General features: G+C 25.4%; 2 protein-coding genes across 4 annotated transcripts; one reads left to right on the forward strand and one right to left on the reverse strand.

The window, feature by feature from the left end:
* Positions 1 to 371: 371 nt before the first annotated feature.
* On the reverse strand, positions 372 to 10,340 carry LOC113552112 (uncharacterized protein KIAA1841 homolog). Of its 3 annotated transcripts, none has more exons than XM_026954812.2 (14): positions 9,646 to 10,340; positions 9,440 to 9,552; positions 9,238 to 9,351; positions 9,006 to 9,159; positions 8,769 to 8,924; positions 7,381 to 7,491; positions 5,777 to 5,997; positions 4,971 to 5,029; positions 3,139 to 3,286; positions 2,257 to 2,328; positions 1,978 to 2,115; positions 1,015 to 1,219; positions 720 to 913; positions 372 to 595 (listed from the first exon to the last, which is right to left on the reverse strand). In XM_026954812.2, the coding sequence occupies exons 1-14, from the start codon at positions 10,152 to 10,154 to the stop codon at positions 453 to 455; spliced, it is 2,337 nt and encodes a 778-aa protein (XP_026810613.1). In that variant the 5' UTR covers positions 10,155 to 10,340; the 3' UTR covers positions 372 to 452. The 3 variants fall into 3 exon arrangements, with proteins under 3 accessions (XP_026810613.1, XP_026810612.1, XP_026810614.1); XM_026954811.2 differs by having other exon boundaries at positions 3,115 to 3,286; XM_026954813.2 differs by lacking the exon at positions 2,257 to 2,328.
* A 3,664-nt stretch (positions 10,341 to 14,004) lies between these two features.
* On the forward strand, positions 14,005 to 21,091 carry LOC113552113 (malate dehydrogenase, mitochondrial). The gene is made up of 7 exons (XM_026954815.1): positions 14,005 to 14,275; positions 14,659 to 14,856; positions 15,869 to 16,036; positions 19,393 to 19,518; positions 19,591 to 19,728; positions 19,810 to 20,001; positions 20,759 to 21,091. Exons 1-7 carry the CDS (start codon positions 14,216 to 14,218, stop codon positions 20,888 to 20,890), a joined length of 1,014 nt encoding a protein of 337 aa, XP_026810616.1. The 5' UTR covers positions 14,005 to 14,215; the 3' UTR covers positions 20,891 to 21,091.
* The last annotated feature ends 2,178 nt before the right edge of the window (positions 21,092 to 23,269 follow it).

The following is a 23,269-nucleotide window of genomic DNA, read 5'->3' on the forward strand; positions in this document are numbered from 1 at the left end:
CCTAATGTTAATTATCAGATCGCGTAAGTCTTTATTTATTTTAATGTATAACATTAATGTACCTATATAATTATATCAATAAGTGTGATTTCACATATGCGTGCTTGTGTGTGTATATATATTTATGTGTGTGTGTGTGTTATCTAGTCGCAAAATAGGCGACCAAACCAAAGGGTAACCTTTTAAGTTATATTTATTATAATATGTTATTTCAAATTTTAGACCATCTATACCAAAATTATATAAAATAGTTCTTATAAATATAATATTTGTATCTATTCCAAAATGTTTCTTTGTGTGTGTGTAATTGCAATTTAATAAAACTACTAATTTAAGTTTTTTTTTTTTTTTTCATAAATTAAACTCCTTCAGTTAAAACGATAACAAACATATTATATATTACTTTTAAATAAAAACTGTAACAAATAATGATTTTTAATATTTTTTTAAGGTTAAGAACTAGGTGGTTTGGTTGTTTTTTTTAGCTTGGTTTTCAATTGTACAGCTTTCGGCTCCACGATACTCGTCGGTCTTTGAGCATTTTTTGGGTCAATTTTTGATAGAAGTTCAGTTTCGAGTTTTACGTAATAACCACCTAAATATATATACATATATGAATAATCATCAATATTCGTTAACAAATCATTATGATAATAAAAAATGTAATATTATAATATGAAGGGCCCCTATACTTAATGTATGTATTTCATTATAATTACCAGATCGTTGACTAATATCAACAACAGGATTGGTGGTAGTAGTCAACACTTGACTACAATCTGCATTCGAATTACCATTTTGATGTAACAGATGATGTATAATTTGTCTAAAACAACGTTCTTCGTATTCTCTCTGATTGTCCTGATTGCAACGCATTGGTGCCGTCAATGACCATTGATATGTGCCAGAGTATCTTTGGAATGAAAATATTATTAATTATTTACAATATATTGTATATACTGTGTATATATTACCTACATATTTACCGAACTTATAAGAATACAGCGGAGTTACCTGTATCTTTGTTTCAGTGTTCTGATTGCTTTCGAAGACCGTTTAATCTTTTGTTGTCTATTATTATAAGTTATCTTTTCCGAATGAGTCGAATCACTGTCACTGAAACTCGACAACGAATCTTCGACTTCTTCAAATGACGATCCAAACGATGAATTGATTTCATTCAATGGAACTTCAGTCGCTTCGTATACATTATTGTCACCTTTTATTTTAGGACAGAAAAAGAATGGCATTTTTCACAGTTATATTTGCGTGTCACCAATATACCTATGCTTAATTAATTATCTGTATCCAAATTGATCGCAGTATTGGGTAAGTTACTTTTAAAAAGAAATTAAGTTAATTTATATTTCAATAAGAAAAATAACTTTCACGTTACAAAAAAAAAACAATTGGTATACGGTATATATAAATATATATTATGATATATTATTTCTCTTATTTTTAATACAAATATTAAAATAATTTTAGCAAGAAAAAACAAGAAATTTATTCAGAGAAGGATTTACTATAAATAAGATGCAATGCAAGCAAACATTTTTTCAAAACAAGGAAAATTAAATTGTAACGAGTTGAAGCTTATAAAATAGATATTTATAGTAGCAATAAGACACCTACTTATTATATTATTAATTTTTCAATTAGTTAACATTCTTTTTGTTGGAAACACGTTATATTTTAGGAATTGATTATCAAAAATAATTTCCAATACTATTTAAAAAAAAAACGAAATTACGCTACAAATTGGCAAGGGTAATAGAATTCAACCATCGCCTCTACTATATTCTTAAATGACTTAAATGAACAGATATTACAACTTTATAAACCATGCACGCAATAAACGAATTATTTTTGTAATAATTAATTAATTAATATGAATTAATATACTTTTGCATAAAATACAGTCATAATTATGAATTATAATAATACGTGTTTATGCATTGTAATATTATGTTTTACTTGTACTAGGCGATACGGGTCGTTTAGCGAAAGGCTTATCCCACAATTCCGTCAACAGTTGTCTCTTGTTTGATGACGTGCCCATCACAATATTATCCCACCAAAACTGCGATTTCCTTGACGTACCTTCGTTTGAAACTATAAATAAAGCACAAAAACACGATTATGAAGTCTGAAAAACTGCGTATGCGCTCCTACTTGATTTCTATATTATAATTATATTATTATTGTGGTATAATGTATAAATCTGAGCTATTTAAGTATAGTATAATAGTATACCAATAAACGGAGCGAACCGATGAGATTCAGTGGCCCAAGCCTTATTGTTTTGATCGTTGCTCTTTACATCGCCTGTTAATAAAATGAGTGAAAGAAAAATAATTATTAATAATTAATCATTTCGATAAACATGAGTTACGTGCTACTTCTGACAATCAACCATATTTTTAAAACAGGTTTTAAAAATCGGTAATTTATGTGCTGTAATATTGTCAACAAATACCTCGACAAATACAACTTTACCTTTAAATTAATGTATTATAAATACAGTAAATTTATTTTGAATTGTTAATAATATTTTTTTTTAGTTATCATAATTTTATAATATTTTTATAATTGACAATAAATTTACAAATTGTAGATCTAAGTACATTGTACATCAAAATCTTATTTTGTATATTTATAAAAAAATTCTCTATACTACGTCTATTTTACAAGAAACAATATTAAAAATGTATTTATTCACTATAAAGCCTATTAAGACCCAAAACGATTTAATCTGTAGTACGTTCTGTAATAACATTAGTTCACGAGTTCTCTTATAAAATTTGGTTATTTTATATAATAGTTTTTCTTATTACCATTTAAAGCAATAAAAATAAGGGTAGTTTCTGGTAAAATAGTGAATCTTGTTAGTACTTTGAAGGGGTTAAAAGTAAAAAATTCCCAATAATTTTAAATAAATGGGAAAAACAAAAAAATAATGAAAAACGAGAATTATTATGCAAATAAGTATATAATTTTGTTATAAACTTAAATTTATCTTTGAAGTTAAGCATTTTTTCAAAATTTTGTTGTTTGTATAGCATCTTTTTTTAAAAATAAGTCAAAGGTAAAATTAAAATAGTCGGTAAACACCTTCGTATGAGCACAACAGCCTACCATGCGTATCCATAAGTTTTGTAATCCCATTTGAGAAAAACATAGGTGGATCGGTGATGGTTAAAGATGGAAACATTTGCATAACTTTATATGTTTCTATTTCGGCTGTATGTTCAAGTAACGGAATGTGCTCTCGATAGTGACAACCCTGTTTAAACATAATACATAATAATTGTTTATATTCCTTATCACATTCGGCAATGACAATTGTGTTAATAGTATTATTAATTATTATAAACTCGTTACTTTACGATTTGTTTGTATAATAATATTATCATTAAACAAATTAATATACGTACACGATGGGACTTAACTCAATCCGTTAACTAAATAAAACGTCATCAAGACTGATTTTTATTTACACAAGCCATAATATAGATAATAAATTATTTTGTTTAATGCGATAAACACTTGACAATATTACATTTTATAATGTAATTATTGGATTAATACAATTACAAGAGATTATTAAATACATAGATAAGCCATTTAATATTGTATATTTGTGTACATATCGCAGGGGACATAGTTACCGAAATTAATATAATAATATTATGTTGTAATATAAATTATGGTGTTTATTCGTGTTATAAAATTAACGTTACACAAATAATACGTTTAATTAATACAATTATTGCTAAAACAGGAATAATTTGACATGCAAAGATGAAACAAAAATATAAATATATAATCGTATTATATTAATGTTTGTCATCTACAATAACACATGAAAATATAGTTCAATATGTTTTAATTTCCTACAAATATATGTTATATTATCAGGGACAGATCCAGAATACCAAATGGTTAGCGTCGACCCAGAAACTATAAAGTTACATTTAAGCATTTCACACGACATGCATACATAATTCTCCATTTATTAAAAAAATCAAAACTGAGCCGTCGCGGGATGCCTGGCAGATGTGAAACATCATCAATTTTCTTTTTGTAATAATGTTGAAAATTATTATTATTATTTAATTATTATATATTTTTTTTTAATTATTATTATTATTATTAATTTTTTGCCGAGCTTCGGCGAATTGAGCCGACAAGCCATGATTGGGGCGTCGCCACGCCACAGTCGGTCTCACTACCGTACCGCGCCATTAAATGTTTCACATAAAAAAAATTATAGTTTAATAATTTAATTGTAAATAACTAGGAAGCTCTGTCCCCTTTTCGCTTCGTTTACCAGCCCCCAAAGCTCAGCCTAACCCTTCTGAAAAATGTCACTCTTGACCCAACGATTAATTGTAATAAATGATAAATTATAATTTAAAATAAAATTTACCGAATGTTTTTGAATAAAAGAGAGCTTAAAGTATTTAATAATAATTATTATTATTTATTTATTTTTTGGTTGACACAGCAATTTTACCTATCAGGTATGTATGAAAAATAAAATGTACACATAACTTAAAAATAATTTCAAGTGGAGGATTTGATACTTAGATAGTATTTAAAAATATACAAGATGAATATTTTTGGCATATATTCAAATCAATGTTCCCCTCCTCTACAGACGAAATGGTATATCTAATAAATTTTAAGAAAAACTTAATACTTCTTAATAAAAAAAAATAATACTTATAATCTCTTATTATTGTCTGTAAAATGTCAAGTTATTAATATTATTAATTGGATGTTTGAATTGGGATTTATCAAACTAATTATCCGTGCCATCATATACAAAACTCATTTCTGCAATGGCATAATAAAAAAACAGGATTATTATTAAGCAGCATAATAAATCAATACACGCTAATGAATAATTCTTCTGCGGCAAATACACACATTTATAACATTTTTAATCTTTTGTAGAAACTTACAAATGGATTTTTGATTGGCTCATATTTAAAAGTTTTTTCGTTGCAACATGGATAACGACCTAAAAACATACAAATAAGTTTTATATAAAGATACATTTCACTGGTGACAGTTATTTTTAATAACAAAGTACGAATTTTAACATAAAATTTCTTTAATTTACATTAATATAAATTATTAAATAGGTACCTAAACAAGAAAAGCAATGGAAGAAAAGCTCAACCAACGATTCCCCTCCCCTCGAGTTATTTCAATTTTTCAACACGACTCTAAATTAAGAAGACTCCCGAGGTACATGAAGTCCGTCCATCTCATGATATTTGTACAAAACTTGTATCAATATTTTGCAAGTAATTTGAAATATAACGCTAGTGTAAATTGGAAAAAGCCAAATTCATTAAAAGCTTCCCACATTATTGTATTAAGCTCAAGCTTTTTAATAACTAATTAACAACTTCCATCTCTATAAAAAAATATACAACCTCATATATTTATTCGGGGATTGGTCATTCAAGGAAATGGTATTTTTTCACATAAGCTGTAATTTTAGTTGCTAAAATATGAACATATTTAAGGTTAATACAACGATGTGGTGTATTCTCCATTAATTTTCCTACACTACCATTTCGGAAATATAAGATTTCAGTGTTAATACCTATGAGGTTTTAAATTTTTACCGTAGGTTGTAATTTAATTTTTTTTAATATTAATAATATTAATATTATACTGTTTCGACAGTATGTCATTGCTGTATACCTAACTATAGTAGCCTTTATACAACAATTATAGTACAAGTCATGATTTTTACCAATAGGGTAATAAAGATATCGATTGTTTTCCACCGGATAATACTGTGGCTGTTGCGTATGGAATTGACACCACCTTTGATTCTTGACCGGGTACATGTATTGGCAACGCGAACACCGCATGAAATGGCACTCTGACCATAGAGACCAGTAAACAATTCGCCAACACTTGTATTTAGAAAACAACGACTTCACGTGATCGTTTAATGTCCATTTTGAATCTCTGTAGTAGTAATATAGAGTAAGTATAACCAATCGAAATTAAAAATAAGTGATACTCTTTATTTATTTTTAATTTTAATTCAACTCGTATATTTTACTCTCAAGTATACTGTATACATAATATACTCTCAATCAGTAACTTAGCAGACATAAACAATAAGAAAAATAATATTAATTATAAATAGGAAAAATAATAAGATATAGTTATTAACTAATGTTTAAAATGATAAAACACATTTTTGAGTAAATATCAAACATGTATTTTTGAATAAATAATAATAAAAATTGGTTTATAAGTAAAAATCAAATAAATGCCTTAGCACCAAAAATTAGAATTAAATTTAATAAGTCGTAATAAGGATAATAAACAAATTAAATATTAATATCTAAACGCCTTTTATTTTTAGAAGCATAATAAATCAATAATTGTTTTAATACTTAATATTTATTTCAATATCCCTTTTGATTCATTAACATTAACATTCATTCATTAAGTACTTATAAGTATCAGATCATTTAATTTATATTATTATACATATCAGGCTATAGAAGCCTCTTTCAGTTGAAACTGTTTACAACTATTGTCACTGGTAAAATTGAGTAACATTTTAATATTACTGCGACATAGCAAATATATCTTTAGGGCATAATTAAATGGATCCATTGGGTTAGTTAGCACCGTTTTTCTGTGTTCCATTTCATTTTCCATAGTTTTACTTTTAATATCGATTTATTGATAAGCAGTTTAATTTAAATTGTCTTTATATAAATTATAAGGTGGTTTAACAACATAAAATGAACAATTACATACTTTTGAACGCTACAAGCGTCTTGTTGAAATGTCTGAAATTTATTTAACATTTTCAATAGAAAAAAAGTCATTTATAATTGATGGAAACCCTTCAGTATTAAATGCATTACAAATATTATTAAAAATTATTAAAATAAGTTCTATGTTTATGAGGTCACTTTATATTCTTGGAACTGTAGGAGACATACCATTTCAACAATATTACAATATTATAATAAAAAGATTAATTAAACTAAATTTAATTTATTATACTTTTTAAGATCTTTGCGGGATAATAATTTAACATAGTACTATATGATAATGTAATATTAGTTAATAATTAATATAATCTAAATTTCTCTCAGCATGACTAAGCAATGCCATTAATTCTGTGAATATCTCAATTATAAAATAATTAAATTTATTATAACTTATCTTAAGATTGAAAAATATGATAAAATATCTTTGGCATAAAATATTATTGAATGATAATGCTAGAATATTTAAAGCAAATAATTTAATATTTTACTAATTTATACATACTTACAAGATAAATAGAAATAAAATATCAATTTAGAGGAAAATATATATTACCTTAAATGACAAGCAATGACACTTCCATTTTGAGCAATCTTAAAAGTTGGTGGTTTACAAGGTATCCTGCCAGCAACGCTTGGAACCAAAATCATATTACATCGACAGCAACTAAAAATAGATCAGTTAAATTATTTTAAGATCTTAATAGACGCTATGATATTTATATAGACATTTTAATAAGAGTAATTGAAAACATTTAAATTAATTTATTTAAAACAAAACTGTGGTATTATTGTATTACAGCTATACGAAACCTTACCAACTTATTGTAAACGTATGATTAATAAAAAAAACCTTGTTTTATTTGATTGACTTAAATTATATCTAGTTCTGATATAAAATTTTAGATAAATTACCTTATTAAAATTATAATATAATTATTGTATAATAATGACCAATACCAAATATTTAAATTTTAATTAAATCATAGAAATAAGACACATAATATTCAAACTGAATTTTACATAAGACTACTAATATATATATATATATTTAAAATAATTATTAAACATAAAAAATGTAAAATAAAGGTACACACTATGTATATTCACTCGGTCTATTTCATTAAATAAAATTAATTATAATTATTTTTGATTTTCATATTTATTCCTTGTAAATAGGCAATTCAATTAACATTAATGTATGTTTAAGTCACAAAAGTATTTTAAATATTATAAATAAAATTAATAACGAATGTTTCAATGTCTAAAAAAAATATGTTTCTACTTGTGATAATAAATTATTAATAACGAATAATAAATCTAAAATTAATCTATAATATATAGAAATAATATCGTAATGTATTCCATTTGGCGGGTAATTGTAATAAGAATAATTGGTAATTAATCAATTAAGTTATAAAATTTGTTTTAATAATAGATTTAAAACCTTTTAGTATAAATAATTTAGTAATTAATATTTAATCATATTTAATAATATAATGTAATGTTTATATTTGTATTGTTGTATAGATGTACATATCTACTCAGATATCAAAAATTCATATTAATTACATAAAACAAGAGAATATTAGATTTAATATGACCATAATAATGAATGAATTATTATTTAATGGGATAGCTTATTAAAGAAACATTAATTGTGTTTTTTATATATTTTTAAGTAACACGAAACTGATAATATAATATAAAATGTTATACGATATGTAATATTTATATTTAAGCTTGAACTTTTAAATTAAAATATAATTTAACGATTTAATGTTTTAAAAAAGTTTTTTAAAAAGAAAATTATGAAAATTAATTAATTACTCTTTTTAATTTTATGTTTAACATAATGGTCATAAAAATTTCAATAATTTTAAATTATTAAAATAACTACATTTATTAGGAGAAAATTATTAAAATTATATTCGTTTAACTTACTAGTAAGCATAAGCTAGTGTACTATAATGACCTAATTCACGTTTTGAATCCCGTTTGCATAAATCCCATATCAATTTTGTAAACAAACGTGATTTTAATTTATCCTTTACGTCCACCATATTTTCTACATCACAATTATTAAACTGATTTGATAATCTAAATGGATAAACGCAACCAAGTTTGACAGTTATAAAACCAAAAATGATAAACAATAATTATGTAAATTTACTTACAAACCTTGTAATAACTCCATCATTAACACACCCAAAACTTGCCGAAGACGATAATACATCATTGATATTATTTTTGCAAAATAGTAAACATTCTTGAAATAATGGCTCCATTTGAAGAAATGATGCAGAAACCAAAATCGGCACTACATTTCCATTATCTGTACAAAAAAATGAGTATTTTTTTTTTTTTTAAATAAGATAATCATTATATTTAATTTAAAATTATAAATTAGTACCTAATGATGGCCACTCGTTTTTTGGTTTTAAATCCTTCTTAACCCACTTTATTAACCAGTCAAATATAGGTATTTCACAATGTACTGATATATCAATATCTTCCAACCGTTGTCCTAAGACATAAATAATTTTTAAATTCATAAAACGATGACAATAAATCACTATTGCTTAACTTATTTATTAAATCTCTTAATTGTATACCTTTGGTCACCTCAGAAAAATATCCCATTTTCGAGATAAGTAGTCGCTTAGGACATCGAAATACTTTTTTTAATTTTTGAACAGCATCACATACGTTAATCTCAATTTCCGTACTTTTTTGGTTTAAAAAATATATTAATAATGTACGAATGTATGATTAATGGAAAAAAAAATGTTAACATAGTATTTTAACTGCGGGTACTTACTCCTTATTAGATCTGGACGAATTGTCAATTGTATTACATTTTGGTTTTGAATACGTTTTGTCTTTATTCGAAGGATTATTACTAATTTTGGAGCCAAACGATTCAAATGTTTTCATAACATTTGTTGTCAACGTTTTTTTTACTATAAATGGAAGTACAGAGTCCAAAATACCTTCATTCATAATGTCTTTGAGCTTGTGTTTGAGAATACATTGCACTCGTTCGGTGCTTGTATTTAGCATTGTTCCTTGTCCCGTCTCGTTGTCGGTCGTGGTATTGGATTTTTTATCCGATAACCGTAAAAACAAATTATTACGAGATAGCTCAGTCCAATTGATGCTGCAGGTATCGAGTACTTGTTTTCCCTTGCCTGAAGTTAACACGTCGTTTATCCGATAGGCTAATATTAAAAAATCTAAAAATTCTTGTAAATCTATTCGATCACATTCGGAAGTCGCGCCTAATGCAGCAGTATCGAGTTTGTTAGATTCATAGGCTGATGAATTCATAACTCATGTAATAACGATTTGCATTTTTGTTGGGTTTTATACGAAATCACGGTACACACGCCCAACCCCGTCTTGTTATTTTTATTATTATTTTGATCATGACGTATTTCATTTTATCCTAACTACTCATATAACTAAACACACTATAAACAATTACGTACAATATAACGTCATCATTTTTATAACTAAACAAACAATAACTGTACCGTATACGCGTATTAACGCTTATAATATTGAACTATTGAACTTGATTGGTGAAAGATACCAAAAAAATATACATTATTTGACTAGAAAAAAAATAATGATTATAGAGACGTATTTGTTTGTTTCTATAGAAACAATGATATACATATAACGCAATAAGGTTTCACAAAATAAGTCAAATTACGGTGTTTATATTTGGTTACCAAGATACAAAAGATGTTTAGAGATGTCATTATTTGTTATTATATTGATACATATATATACACCTATAGGTGGAAACAATGATGCTTGGTGGAGAGGGGAATCATGTGAATAAACTACAAATAATAAATGCTACTTATTTACTTTATTGGTAATATATTATAAGCTTATTTTTAGAAAATTCATATTAGTTGTAGAAACGATTTTTCTATTGAAATATATTGTCATAACTCTGTAATACTGTTGTTGTTTCTTTTTGATAAGAATAAAAATTAAACGCCATCGTGAAACACGCAGCGTAGTAGGTAGATATGAAACTATGTAGTTATTATAATGACAAAAATGTACACTGTACAGTAACGTGACGTATGCCGCTAAATTGCCTATACAAAGCGCCGTCGAAAAAAAGTCGTTGAATATTTTATCGACACGTGATTGTTGTCTTTTGACCAATCATTGTTTTTATATTTTATTAATGGATTTATATTATAATATATTAGTAGACAATTATTCATTTTATAGATTACATATTGGACGGCTTTACTTACGTCACTTTTTATCTATATACATGAGACATAAAAAGGAATACATTATTCTAAAATTAACCGTTGATTATTCCCTCGTGCTTTATAGTTTTATCTCTATAGGTGTACACAAGCAACAAGTGCTGAATTTGATTATAATTAACACGAAAAAATATTCGCCTATTTTAGCAGTAGTAGCTTATTTGATATTTTCACGATTTACTATTCTCCTGATAAGCAGTTGTATAAAATACAATTTGTTTATTTATTTTATATTTATATATTGTCTGCCACAGAGATAAAATAAACAAAAAATATAACTATTAATGTGAAGTATCTACTACTTATGATTTTTATGAATATATTATGACTCCATCGGATGGCACCTCGCAGACAGTCTTTTAAATTTCCTTAAATATTTTCTTACCAAAAACATTAACAATTTATTTTCCATAGTAGATTTCAATAATCCAGTTTCGTAATTTTTCTTTATCATATCACCGAAACTAGTTCAACCGACTGACGTTGAGTAACCTTTGGACATTATTCTATGAAATTTAAAGACAGTTGTCAGATAATAGATTTTAAAAATACTAAGCGTTATTAGGTTATATAAAATATTATATGGAAATGTGATTATAATGTTCTATATCTATATTATAATATTCCAACTCCCAACCGTTATATAATATAAAGAAAAAAATCTTGTTTAACCACGCCTCTCGTCAATTTTCATATTTTTATTCACGACTTACGTATTTCAATGAGCTATTAAGAACAATAGTACAAACAAAATTTGTCAGTCGAAATTGAATTCTAAGTTATAAGATTTTGAAGTTCAACAAATAGGCATACATTACGTGTTATAATGTAATATTTTTTGGCCCGATCCATTACACTGATAACACTTTACGATTAAATTTAATGTCGTAAATACAATTGATTACACGTGATGCTTATTGTATTATAGTGCTATTGTCAATTTTAAATTATTATCATAAAAAACTACTAATTAATAGCTCACTTTTTACTACTTTTTCGTCGACAATTTCTGGACTTTGCACAACTATATAATTATATTGTCTGTTTTTTATTTTATTTTATTTTAACACACATAATGCTACACCCGGTGAAATACATTGCAGATATTTAAATATTTCACCATATATAATATATATTTAAAATAATGATATATTGATATCTTGTTGATTTTTTGAAAGTTTTTCAACAAACCACAAACTGTGAAGTATTTTCCGCCAAGTACCTAAATGTTCAATTTATTCTATATTCATAAGTACTTTGGAGATATTTATAAAGACTTAAACCACGATAAAAAAATCATTACATTTTGATTGGTCTGTGGTCATATATTTAATACCTAGTTATAACAAAAATAGAAAAATTTTGCAACATTTCAACAGACTTCATAAAAAATTATAACTTCTAAGTCAAGCACCGACGACAATTTTTGATTGTTCCATCATTCTTCACTTATTGAAATACGGAAAAAATAAATTAAATATAAAGCCCTATGAGTTTTAAAATTTATTTAAATAGTGAAGTGTATAACGAGTTTAATTAAAGTGAAATATTATTTAACAAAAAAGCAACATCTGTAATAAAGAAATATATATCATTTGAAACTAATGACTAATGAATAATGAGAAAGGAAAATAGATTTTTTTTAATGATTATTATAATATACTATTCATTCTAAATACATTTAAATGTAGCTAATGTAGGTACTAGACATGAGCTTAAACTGGATATAATAGTTACAAAGGCTAATCCTGTATAATCAAATTTGAAAATAAATCATTAAGTATAAATGCGTCTTCCCCTCGTCATTATTATTTTTTTATTATTATTATAAGATAAACATTATACAGCAATTATCCTATAGTTACTCACAACGATATTTTAAGCTATTTTCCATATTTTTGTAAGCACTTCAATTAATGTTAAATAAATACTTTCACAAGTTATCATAATAGGGAATTGAACATATTTTACTATTTTTATTACCACTAAAACCAAAAAGGTTGACGTTTTTAGGTTAATCCTGTAGGGATTGTAAGGGGTAAGGCCGTAAGGGTGATATATGGCTGCTCGAAAAGCAAAAATATAATATATAAATTTTGTCCCTAAAGTCCCAAACTACGGTATCACACTAGTACAATTTATAATTATTTCAGTGATAAATAAATATACATAAATGTGGTTCTTACAACAGTAATTCTATAAGAAATGCGAATATCATTAAATTGAATTTTTCTTATAGACGAATGCGTTTTAAAAAAACAATATTTAATTACATTGATTCATCGTGGTCTCGCTGAGATACAATACCTGTAAACGAACACTTCTAATGTGATATGGTATTTTGCGCCATCGATAATAGGTATATTTAAGTACGTGTGTATATGCGCCAAAATTTAATACTTATAACATTTAAACATAATATTTATATATATTCATATTTATTGAAATGTAAACAACATACATTTTTAATTTCATATTCCGAAACAGAATATTTCTTGGACGATACATAAAAAAATATTATAAACGTACATAAATCCACGCTGGTTTATACTTATTAGTTATTTAATCGATAATAAGTACTACAGTTGTAGTCATCAACTAATGTAGTATGTTCAGTAACAGTATCTAATATCTATATTTTGTCCACGTCCACACGACATCGTCGAACTCAAGGTGGAAATATCCATTATCCACCTTGATCGAACTATAATAAACAGTACTGTTCCGTGATAGTACTATTACCTGTCTATACAATAAAATTGTGACGATAATAGTTTGTAAATTTGTTACTAGAGAGCGGTTGTACATATGTTATGTCGCCACACGTCAATCGACATTTTTGATAAGGAAAATATCGAAACCGACCATCTTTCTATATCTTTCCTTCTTTTTCGTTTTCGTGCCGAGTTTGTACTGACGTAGGTGTACATCTCTGCCGTCTCTACCTCAAAAGTCTTATAACCGTACGACTAACGTGTTATTACTTATTATTACTACAACTACCTACAACACTAGTGCTCCTCGCAGTTACCTTTTATTATTAATTATATTTTTTTGTTATTACTTTTGAATTCCGTGTTACGACTAAATATGTTTTCCAAAGTATTCAAGAACATCGTTAACCAAGGAGTTAGACAGTATTCTTCAAAGGTAATAAAATACATGTTTTATAACTATACCTACCACACATTTGAAATATGCTATATATAATTATCCTGTTAACTATTGATTAGTAATGAAAAATGTTCAACTCTTCGTGTTTGTTAAAATTTGTAATGTAAATGTGTTTTTTTTAAAATCTTGACCATCATATCGATTAATTACACACTATTACCTATTTAAAAAAATAGCTTGGGTAGAATAATACTTTAGTGGTAAATATTTTTTTATTTTAAAATTCTTTATTTTTCTAAACATGATAAATATTATATTTCATACATGTGATTTGTATTTATTATGTATTTTTCCATGTACCTGTCCTCATATTTAAATAAATTTAATTATTTACACTTGTATGTTGTATATATTTATAGAAAGGTTTAAAAGTAACAGTATGTGGAGGTTCAGGCGGCATCGGTCAACCCTTGTCCTTATTGTTGAAACAAAGTCCACTCATCACGGATTTAGCTATTTATGATATTGCTCCAGTAACTCCTGGTGTGGTTGCTGATCTAAGTCATATGGATACCAACTCAAATGTAACCAGTCATGTTGGATTGGACAACTTAAAAGTATGTATTTGTATGAATTATTTAGTTTTTAATAGACAGTTAGTAATTAGTATTCATAGGATACAATCAAAAAACTGAAATTGTTTAAAAAAAAAATGTTTGCAGTTACAAATTGATAAAATATGCACCATTATATTAAATAACAGCCATAATAATATGATATCCATAAATACTTACAAATTAAATTGTTCAATGTTTTTACATTGATTTTTAATTAGTTCTAAACTAATTTGTGTTTAACAGTTTTTAATTTTTTAAATGATACAACTTTATAAAACCATCCCTAATCAAATATAACCTTTATGAACTGTGGATAGCCCTACTGATAATATTACATAATTTTACATTATGTAAAGATTGTTAAATCAATATTAACCAACAAAACAATATAAATGTTAATCTTCAGGTATATGCCAATATAAAATAAAATATCTAAATGATTTAACTAAAATATTAAGATTTAAAGTGAAATATTTAAAAATAAAATACTTATCAGTGAGTTTTCTGAATAACTATTTATTTTTAGTGAACCAAATTAAATTTTAAATAATAAGTGTAAGTGGTTAGTGTTTAAAATCGTATAAATTATATTTTATAACCCATTACTTTTATATGTATATTCACAAACGTTTTATTGTACCAACATAATTTTTTTAATTCTAATTTATTGTATAATACTTAAATTATTAAAAAAAATTGTGTGTATGAGATAATAAGAGATTATTTATATGTTTAGTATATAAATAACACATTGTCCTTAGTTTTTACTTATATTATTGCCAATATGTTTATTTTCTTGGCAGTCATAAATTTAATAAATTCTAAAAATAAATCATTATATGTTTCAAGGAAAAGTTTTGATTGCCAATTTTTTTACTTCCTAAATTGTATTAGATAATAAGATGTCAATCTTTGAAATTGGTATAATTTATTTTTAACTTGTTATATTAATATCCCTTCTTAATTTAATATTTTATTTTGATGTAATTTTTTGTATTTACTTTTTTTTTAGGATGCAGTTGCTAATACCGATGTAGTTATTATCCCAGCAGGAATTCCTCGTAAACCTGGTATGACCCGAGATGATTTGTTCAATACAAATATTTCAATTGTATGCGATATTATTAAGGTTATTGGACAAGTCAGTCCTCATGCTCTTGTTGGAATTATATCAAATCCAGTAAGTACATAGCTTTATATATTTGACTATATAAAATATTTCATTCAATGCTTAAACTTATTGGAAAGTAATGAACTATTACCTAAAATATTCTTTTTATTAGGCAAAATTAATTAAACATTTGTTTTATAGTAATATATTTTTTTAATGTGTAATCTGTTGATTTAAAATACATCTAGTGTGGATTATCTTTTACAACTTTGAAAGCAGTATTATTTAAACATTTTTACTTACTGTGAGGTATATAATATATCTCAAATCTACCTATATATACTATCAAAGACATTATTTTATCATTTAAATCTTAGACCCATGCTTAGAATACATTGTTGTATTGATTAACTAATACTCCAGAACTGAATTACTATTATTTTACTAATGTTGATCGTAAAACCTAAAGAACAAAACCCTATATTTACACTTTTAACACCTTTTTTCTTGATAAATGCATAAATTAACATTTAAATCTGTTTGTGAATGCAAGTACATGCAACATGCTACATGTTGTGGATGTTAGGTGTTTACACATATAACAAGAAAGTGATTTTGTGTTCAATTTGTATGATAGTTAAGTTTTGAATTAAATAATAATTGTAAATATAGATTAAGTTTATTTGAACAATCAATAAAATAAAAATTAGTTATTACAAAATAAATTAAAAAAACTTTTAAATAATTTAAATATGTGTTAATTTAAAAATAAAAATAATTCTTTATTTTTTCATAATAGTATTAGGACTGTAGATTTACAATAACTAATTATTATTACTATATTTTATTTTATTAATACATGTAATGTATTGTTTTTAATTTAAGTATACTCGACATAATAGTTAATAAAATAAAAAACTTGTTTTAAATTATCTCAATTTTTTTATAGTGTAATTATTTAATTTACAATAACATACATTTTCTTCTAGTTGATAAAACATTTTGAAAAGTTTTCAAAATAACTATTTTGTTAAGTATTTAAAAATATTAATATTCTTTTTCTTTTTAATCTTGATTTTTCAATAAATTAAAAAAAAAATTATTACATTTTATTCATAGTAACTACTAACGATAATAAACAATAAATTCTGGGTGAAAAGTATTGTCATCATGTTTAACATATACTTTACCTGTATTACTTAAAGAAGTATCATTTTCACATTTTGTTGGTACATCTCAGTCATAGTTAACATCTACCACTTCTATTTTCTTTGTTAGCACTTCACAAATTATAAATGCTGTAAATATATTTGAGAATTAAAATTTAAAATCTATCTGATGTGATGTAAATTTGATATACCCCCATCTGAACTTGAATGTCTGTGTGCATATTTAGGACATGTTGAAAAGCAAGCACCAATTCCAAATCTCGACCTGTATGTCTTATGTCAGTCTATATTAACCTGTATGTCTTATGTCAGTCAATATTATTTTGAGAAATACTTAAAGTATTTTTTGGTGAAGTTGCATGATATAATTGTCTTTCCTTTAATTGGTTACTGTTACTTTTAATTCCTCTTTCCATAATAAATACATACCATAAAGTTGAGGATTGTTTACTTTTTTCACATCGACAATCTATAGTCACCATATGATGTTAATATGTTATATAATGTACATATACCTATTATGTTGAATAAAATATAATCCAACTAAATTATTAAATTACTTTCCAGATAAAAACTAGTTTAAACAATGTTGACTATTTTATTTTTATATTAATTAATGTTTACTTGAAATACTTACTTTAAAATATGTTCTTATTCCAAGAACAACGATTTATTTGTATAGTCATAATCTTCCAGTACATTTTGTCAATAAACACTGATTAAAGGTGATGCTTTAGAAAAATCACTAAATATGATTATACAATATTAATTTTATTATACTAATAATATTTAACGTTTATAATATTAATTGATATGTGCAAATTCTAAAGTGCTTTTGCTTAGGTCAACAGCTAGTTAATTGCTTAAGATGAAGGCATTTAGCGTGATCTTTGTAATGTAAAAAATGTTGTAAACAACATATATTACCTAACATATTAAATATGAATTCAGCAAAAACAAATTTTGCGTAATTTTCTTTTATTGATAGTTTAGTTTAAAACTAAATTGTGTTATAACTATGTAAATTATGATATTTTTGAATTATCATAACTTATTTTAAAATTTTTAATATCAATAAAAGCCAATAAGGTAATCTAGATAATATTTTTATTTTAATTGTATTACCTTTGATTATAGATCAGTTCATTAATATTACTAAGTACACAAAATTGGCTCTGCTGAACTGTATTTTGCTATATGTAAACAGAAACAAAACACGTGGGTTAGGTGTTTTCTTAACAAACTTTATAACTCAATAAATAAAAATCTTCTCGTGGTTTAGAACTGAAAAACACTATTCTCAAAATGTAAATTATAATTGTAATTTATAAATAATAGATACTCACCAATCTAAAGTCATTGCTATTAGTTTGATTTTTAAAAATTGTATTAATTTGTAATTATAATCAACCAACACCCTTATAGTATTGTTAGCTACTGATCCAGCTTATTTTCTATATTACATATACTGAAGTTCATTGTATGATATCTAAGTACAATTTTAGGTATAATTCTTTGTTCTAGATTTCATTATTGTGAATATATTATTTTGTTTACTCTGTAGTTAGTAGATATTATTCTGTATTATTAATATTTAAGTACTAATGTCTTGTCTTAACTATTGAAATAGTATACACTGTGTAAACAAATAATTTAATTTATCATTTCAGTCGAGTTCGAAGTATAAATAATAATAAGTTCAGTTAAATGTTAAATAAGAAAAACTGTTAATTCGTTTATAATAATATCAAATTTATTAATATCATTTACATAATATGTTTTGTATATTTGTTACCCCAAATAATATGTCTGTAATATTTAAAATTCTTCTCATACATACAGTAAATTTAAAAGTATTTTATAGCATAAAATATAATGGCATATTGTCAATTCTGGACTTAATGGCTTTTAAATATTTTTTCATATAATTTATTTGTCATGTCTCGTGGTCCAACTTCAGTAGCAATATCCAATATCTTTACTATGTCCAGCAAGAGAACATACCAATTATATGTATTTTGACCTGACACTGCCCTCAAGACCACTGTCGATATGATAGGGTATTTCTGGAGAATGTATAGAACAAATTTTCGTCAAGACACAGCATATTCTCTTGCTGGACAGAGTATATTTACATTAATGTTTTTCTGATTTATGATCAGTTTGTTATTAGTTTATATTTAATTATATTGATCATTAGTTAACATTATTTACTGTGAGATTTTAATATATTATATAATTGTATATTTTATTTAGGTCAACAGTGCTGTACCAGCTGCTGCGGAAATATTGAAGAAACTTAATGTTTATGATCCAAAAAGATTATTTGGTGTGACCACTTTAGATATTGTCCGATCTAACAGATTCATTGCTGAACTTAAAGTAAGTATTGTCTGTTTATATAATTTATGGTATATATTTTATGTATTTTATTAATAAATATCTATTTTGTAGTGTCTTAATGCTACCGATGTCAACGTTCCAGTAATCGGTGGACATTCCGGACCAACAATAATTCCCTTAATATCTCAATGTACACCTCAAGTGAAGTTTGACCATGATGTGCTCGTAAAACTTACAAAACGTATTCAAGTAATAGATTTTTTTATTAATTAGACTTTTGTGTTTAATTTTTGTACACAATTTAATAGTAAAAATCATTTATTTTTTCAGGAAGCTGGTACTGAAGTTGTACAAGCTAAAGCCGGAGCCGGCTCTGCAACCCTGTCTATGGCGTATGCAGGTGCCAAATTTACAACTTCTATGTGTAGAGCAATTCTTGGCGAACCAAATGTCGTAGAATGCTCATTTGTAGAGTCGACAGTAACTGATTCACCATACTTCAGTACACCAGTTCTCATTGGGGTAATTTTGTGCTTATGTTGTTATTTTTTATGTATCATAAAAGTTTATCTTCCAAGGCTATGTATATATTATAAACAGCTTATATTAAATTTAATTAAATGCCATTCAAATCAATATCCAACATAATTATTTTGTTATTGTGTAAAAATTATGATAACAGTTTCATAATAATTGCAATATTGCATATTTATATATGCATACATTTTATACAATTATATTTTTTCTGTGCTTATCAAAATAAAATCATAGAATAATTAAAGTGATTCAATTTACTTATTTATCGGTTATTCATGTAAAATGATTTTAAAGTTGAGTGAATACTTGATTTGAATTTTTTTATTACTCTTTACTTAACTTTTTTATTGAAAAAAATAGATGTAAAAACTATAAATGTATTGAAGTTTTTAAATTTTATGATGTTACAAAATTAAGGCACTTCTAATTTCAAGTTTTTATCTATTTAATTATTTAACTTTTTTCCAGACCTATTAATTATTATATAATAAACTAATTTAAGTAAAAATAGAACCTTACAATATCAGCATACACAGGAAATATTCTGTTCTCTTATAATTTAAAATACTTATACTAGCGATTTTAAATACTCAACCCTTTTCTAGTTTGAGTTGTCAATTCGACATGACATACAAAAAGAACAATATTTGTTTAATTATAATTAATTCACATTGAAGTTGCAACTAAGACTACTGACACCATAACTTGTATATAATCTTTAATTTTAAAATTTTCTTTCTAGAAAAATGGAATTGAAAAGAACTTCGGCATGGGTAATCTGTCTGATTTTGAAAAAGAATTACTAAAGGCTGCCTTACCCGAATTGGCTTCCAACATTAAGAAAGGAGCAGATTTTGGCAAGAACTACAAATAAATGTCATTATAAATAGATTACTTTAATTCCGATCCATTGTATTATTTACAACCACGTACTACTACTTAAAAGTATTTAAATTGAAAATATGTCCTCTCTTCGTTATACTTCTACATGACAACATTTTATGTTTACCGAATATTATTATATACAAGATTTAAGATTTTACCCTAAATTAAATTATAAACATTAGACATATGATTTGTTATTTAATTATTTATTATAAACTAAGTGTCACAATAAATGCTAGTTTACGTAATAAAACTATAAAAAAGATATTACAAATTACTGTTTTTGTTTTCATTCTCGTCGCTGCAACTTTAGAAGAACGTTGTTAAGATGTTCTAATCCAAAAGTTCTTGAACTCTGTCAAGTATACAAATCTCTGATGAATAACTTTCAAAATGTAGTCTACATTTCCCAGTTTTATTTTATTTTGAAAAATTACTTTTTTTATTTTATTTAATAAGGCTTCAACTTTTGAGGTCATTAGCCTGTAATAATTACATGATAATAACAGTTAAGTAAAGGTCTTACAACTATGGAAATACATTATGTTTAACACTAGAGGGAGTTTGTGAAATATATATACATTTTTTTTTATTTTTTATTTTAAATTTATTTAGCTAAACCTATGTTTGTGAAAAACTCGTATATATTTTTTAAGTTCTCTTCACCAAATGCTTGTTGCATCGTTAATGAGTTTCCAAGAATTTGTCTAGAGCTGTTAACTTTGGGCATTCTAGTGTGATATATTTGTTTGTCAGAACTTTGTCACAGAGTTCACAAGTCGAGCGGTCTTTCTTAGTCATAAGGTGCAAGTGTGTAAGATGGAGTGTCCTATCTGAGTTCTTGTGATGACTACTGCTTCGTGCCGGGAAGAGGTTAGGGGAGTTTTCCAAGGGTCGATTGATGATTTAAGTTCTTTGAGTTAATTTGTATTTGATGTCTTCTCCCACGAGTCTTGCCAGTGACTTTTAATTACGTTATTTATTTTTATGAGTGTGTCGTGAAATTACTTTTTCATATACAACTTTTTTTACAATAAATCTTAGAAAATAATTAAGGTAACTCGATCAAAAGATAAAAATAATATACTTTCTAATCCTCTCTGTTATTGTACTCGTATGTTATACGTCCACAGCCTAAACCATCAATAGCGCGCAATGATTCCATGTAATTTGTATTGCAGACCACTATTAAAAACCACTGTTCTGTACTGTTATTACATCAATGAAAAAAGAAGAAAATTGGTTAGCATAACGTTTGGTGTTTATGATTAATATATGCTATGTGGTGATGAATTCTTAATCGACATGCACACACTAAAACGATAATTGTTGCAGCCGTATACTCGCATAGGTATAATTAGGCTTTTCAAACTAGGTGGAGAAAGGCTTAAGTTAAATTAGTTGAAATTAAATATATATTTTTTTTCAAAAGTTAGTAATGCTTACTCTCCACTTTATATACATTACTAAAATAATATAATGTAAGTAATTATTATATTTTATAATATATTTTACCAATTATTTTCTATAATTTTCCAACGCAACAGGCAATACCAACATGTTCTTGTAAATAGTATCTAGATTACAGATCTAGGATCTGTGATCTTGGTCACAGAAATATGGAAAATATCTTGCCTTAAATTCTTGATGGCTTACTTGAGCTCCCAAAGCCCTCTCATCAGTTTCACCAAGTTAGTTATTTTAAACAAAAAATTAACATTTGCCCCATGAATAAAAGACGGCTATAGATGCAACCAATGCAAGTAATTTATGAAAAAAAGAAGCAATGCTCATTAATTAATTATTCCAATCTTAAATTTTTTATCATAATTTTCTTTTAAAACAAAATATTTATTTTATTTTAGTTGTGTTATAATGATTTAAACAAATTCAAAACAAAAATTATACTGCCTTCATTTTAGTTACTATACGTTATTTATAATTGATTTTTTTTTTTTAAATTTTAACCATTGTTTAATTTTCATTAATGAAATTATCTAAAATACTAATCCATATATTGGCACTTTTTACAAGAGTCATAATTACTAGAAATTTACCCAGGTCCTAAATTAGTAAATTATAGAAACGAGGAATTATAAACGACAAATTATATTATATAACATTTGAATACATTTATTTATCTAAAAAAATATATGTAAATCAAACAAAATACTCAATTATAAAATCAAGAAATTAAAGTTATATTTCATTAAAAAATATAATTATGATTATTTAATTTATTGAATCTGATAATATTTTATACCTATAACTTATTTTGTTTTAATTATATACAATATGATGTTAATTTAAAAATTTATCATGAATTTATAATAGTATATAAAATATACTATACAGTTTTAACAATAAG

This window comes from Rhopalosiphum maidis, chromosome 2 (assembly GCF_003676215.2).
Source record: "Rhopalosiphum maidis isolate BTI-1 chromosome 2, ASM367621v3, whole genome shotgun sequence".
Lineage (NCBI taxonomy): Eukaryota > Metazoa > Arthropoda > Insecta > Hemiptera > Aphididae > Rhopalosiphum > Rhopalosiphum maidis.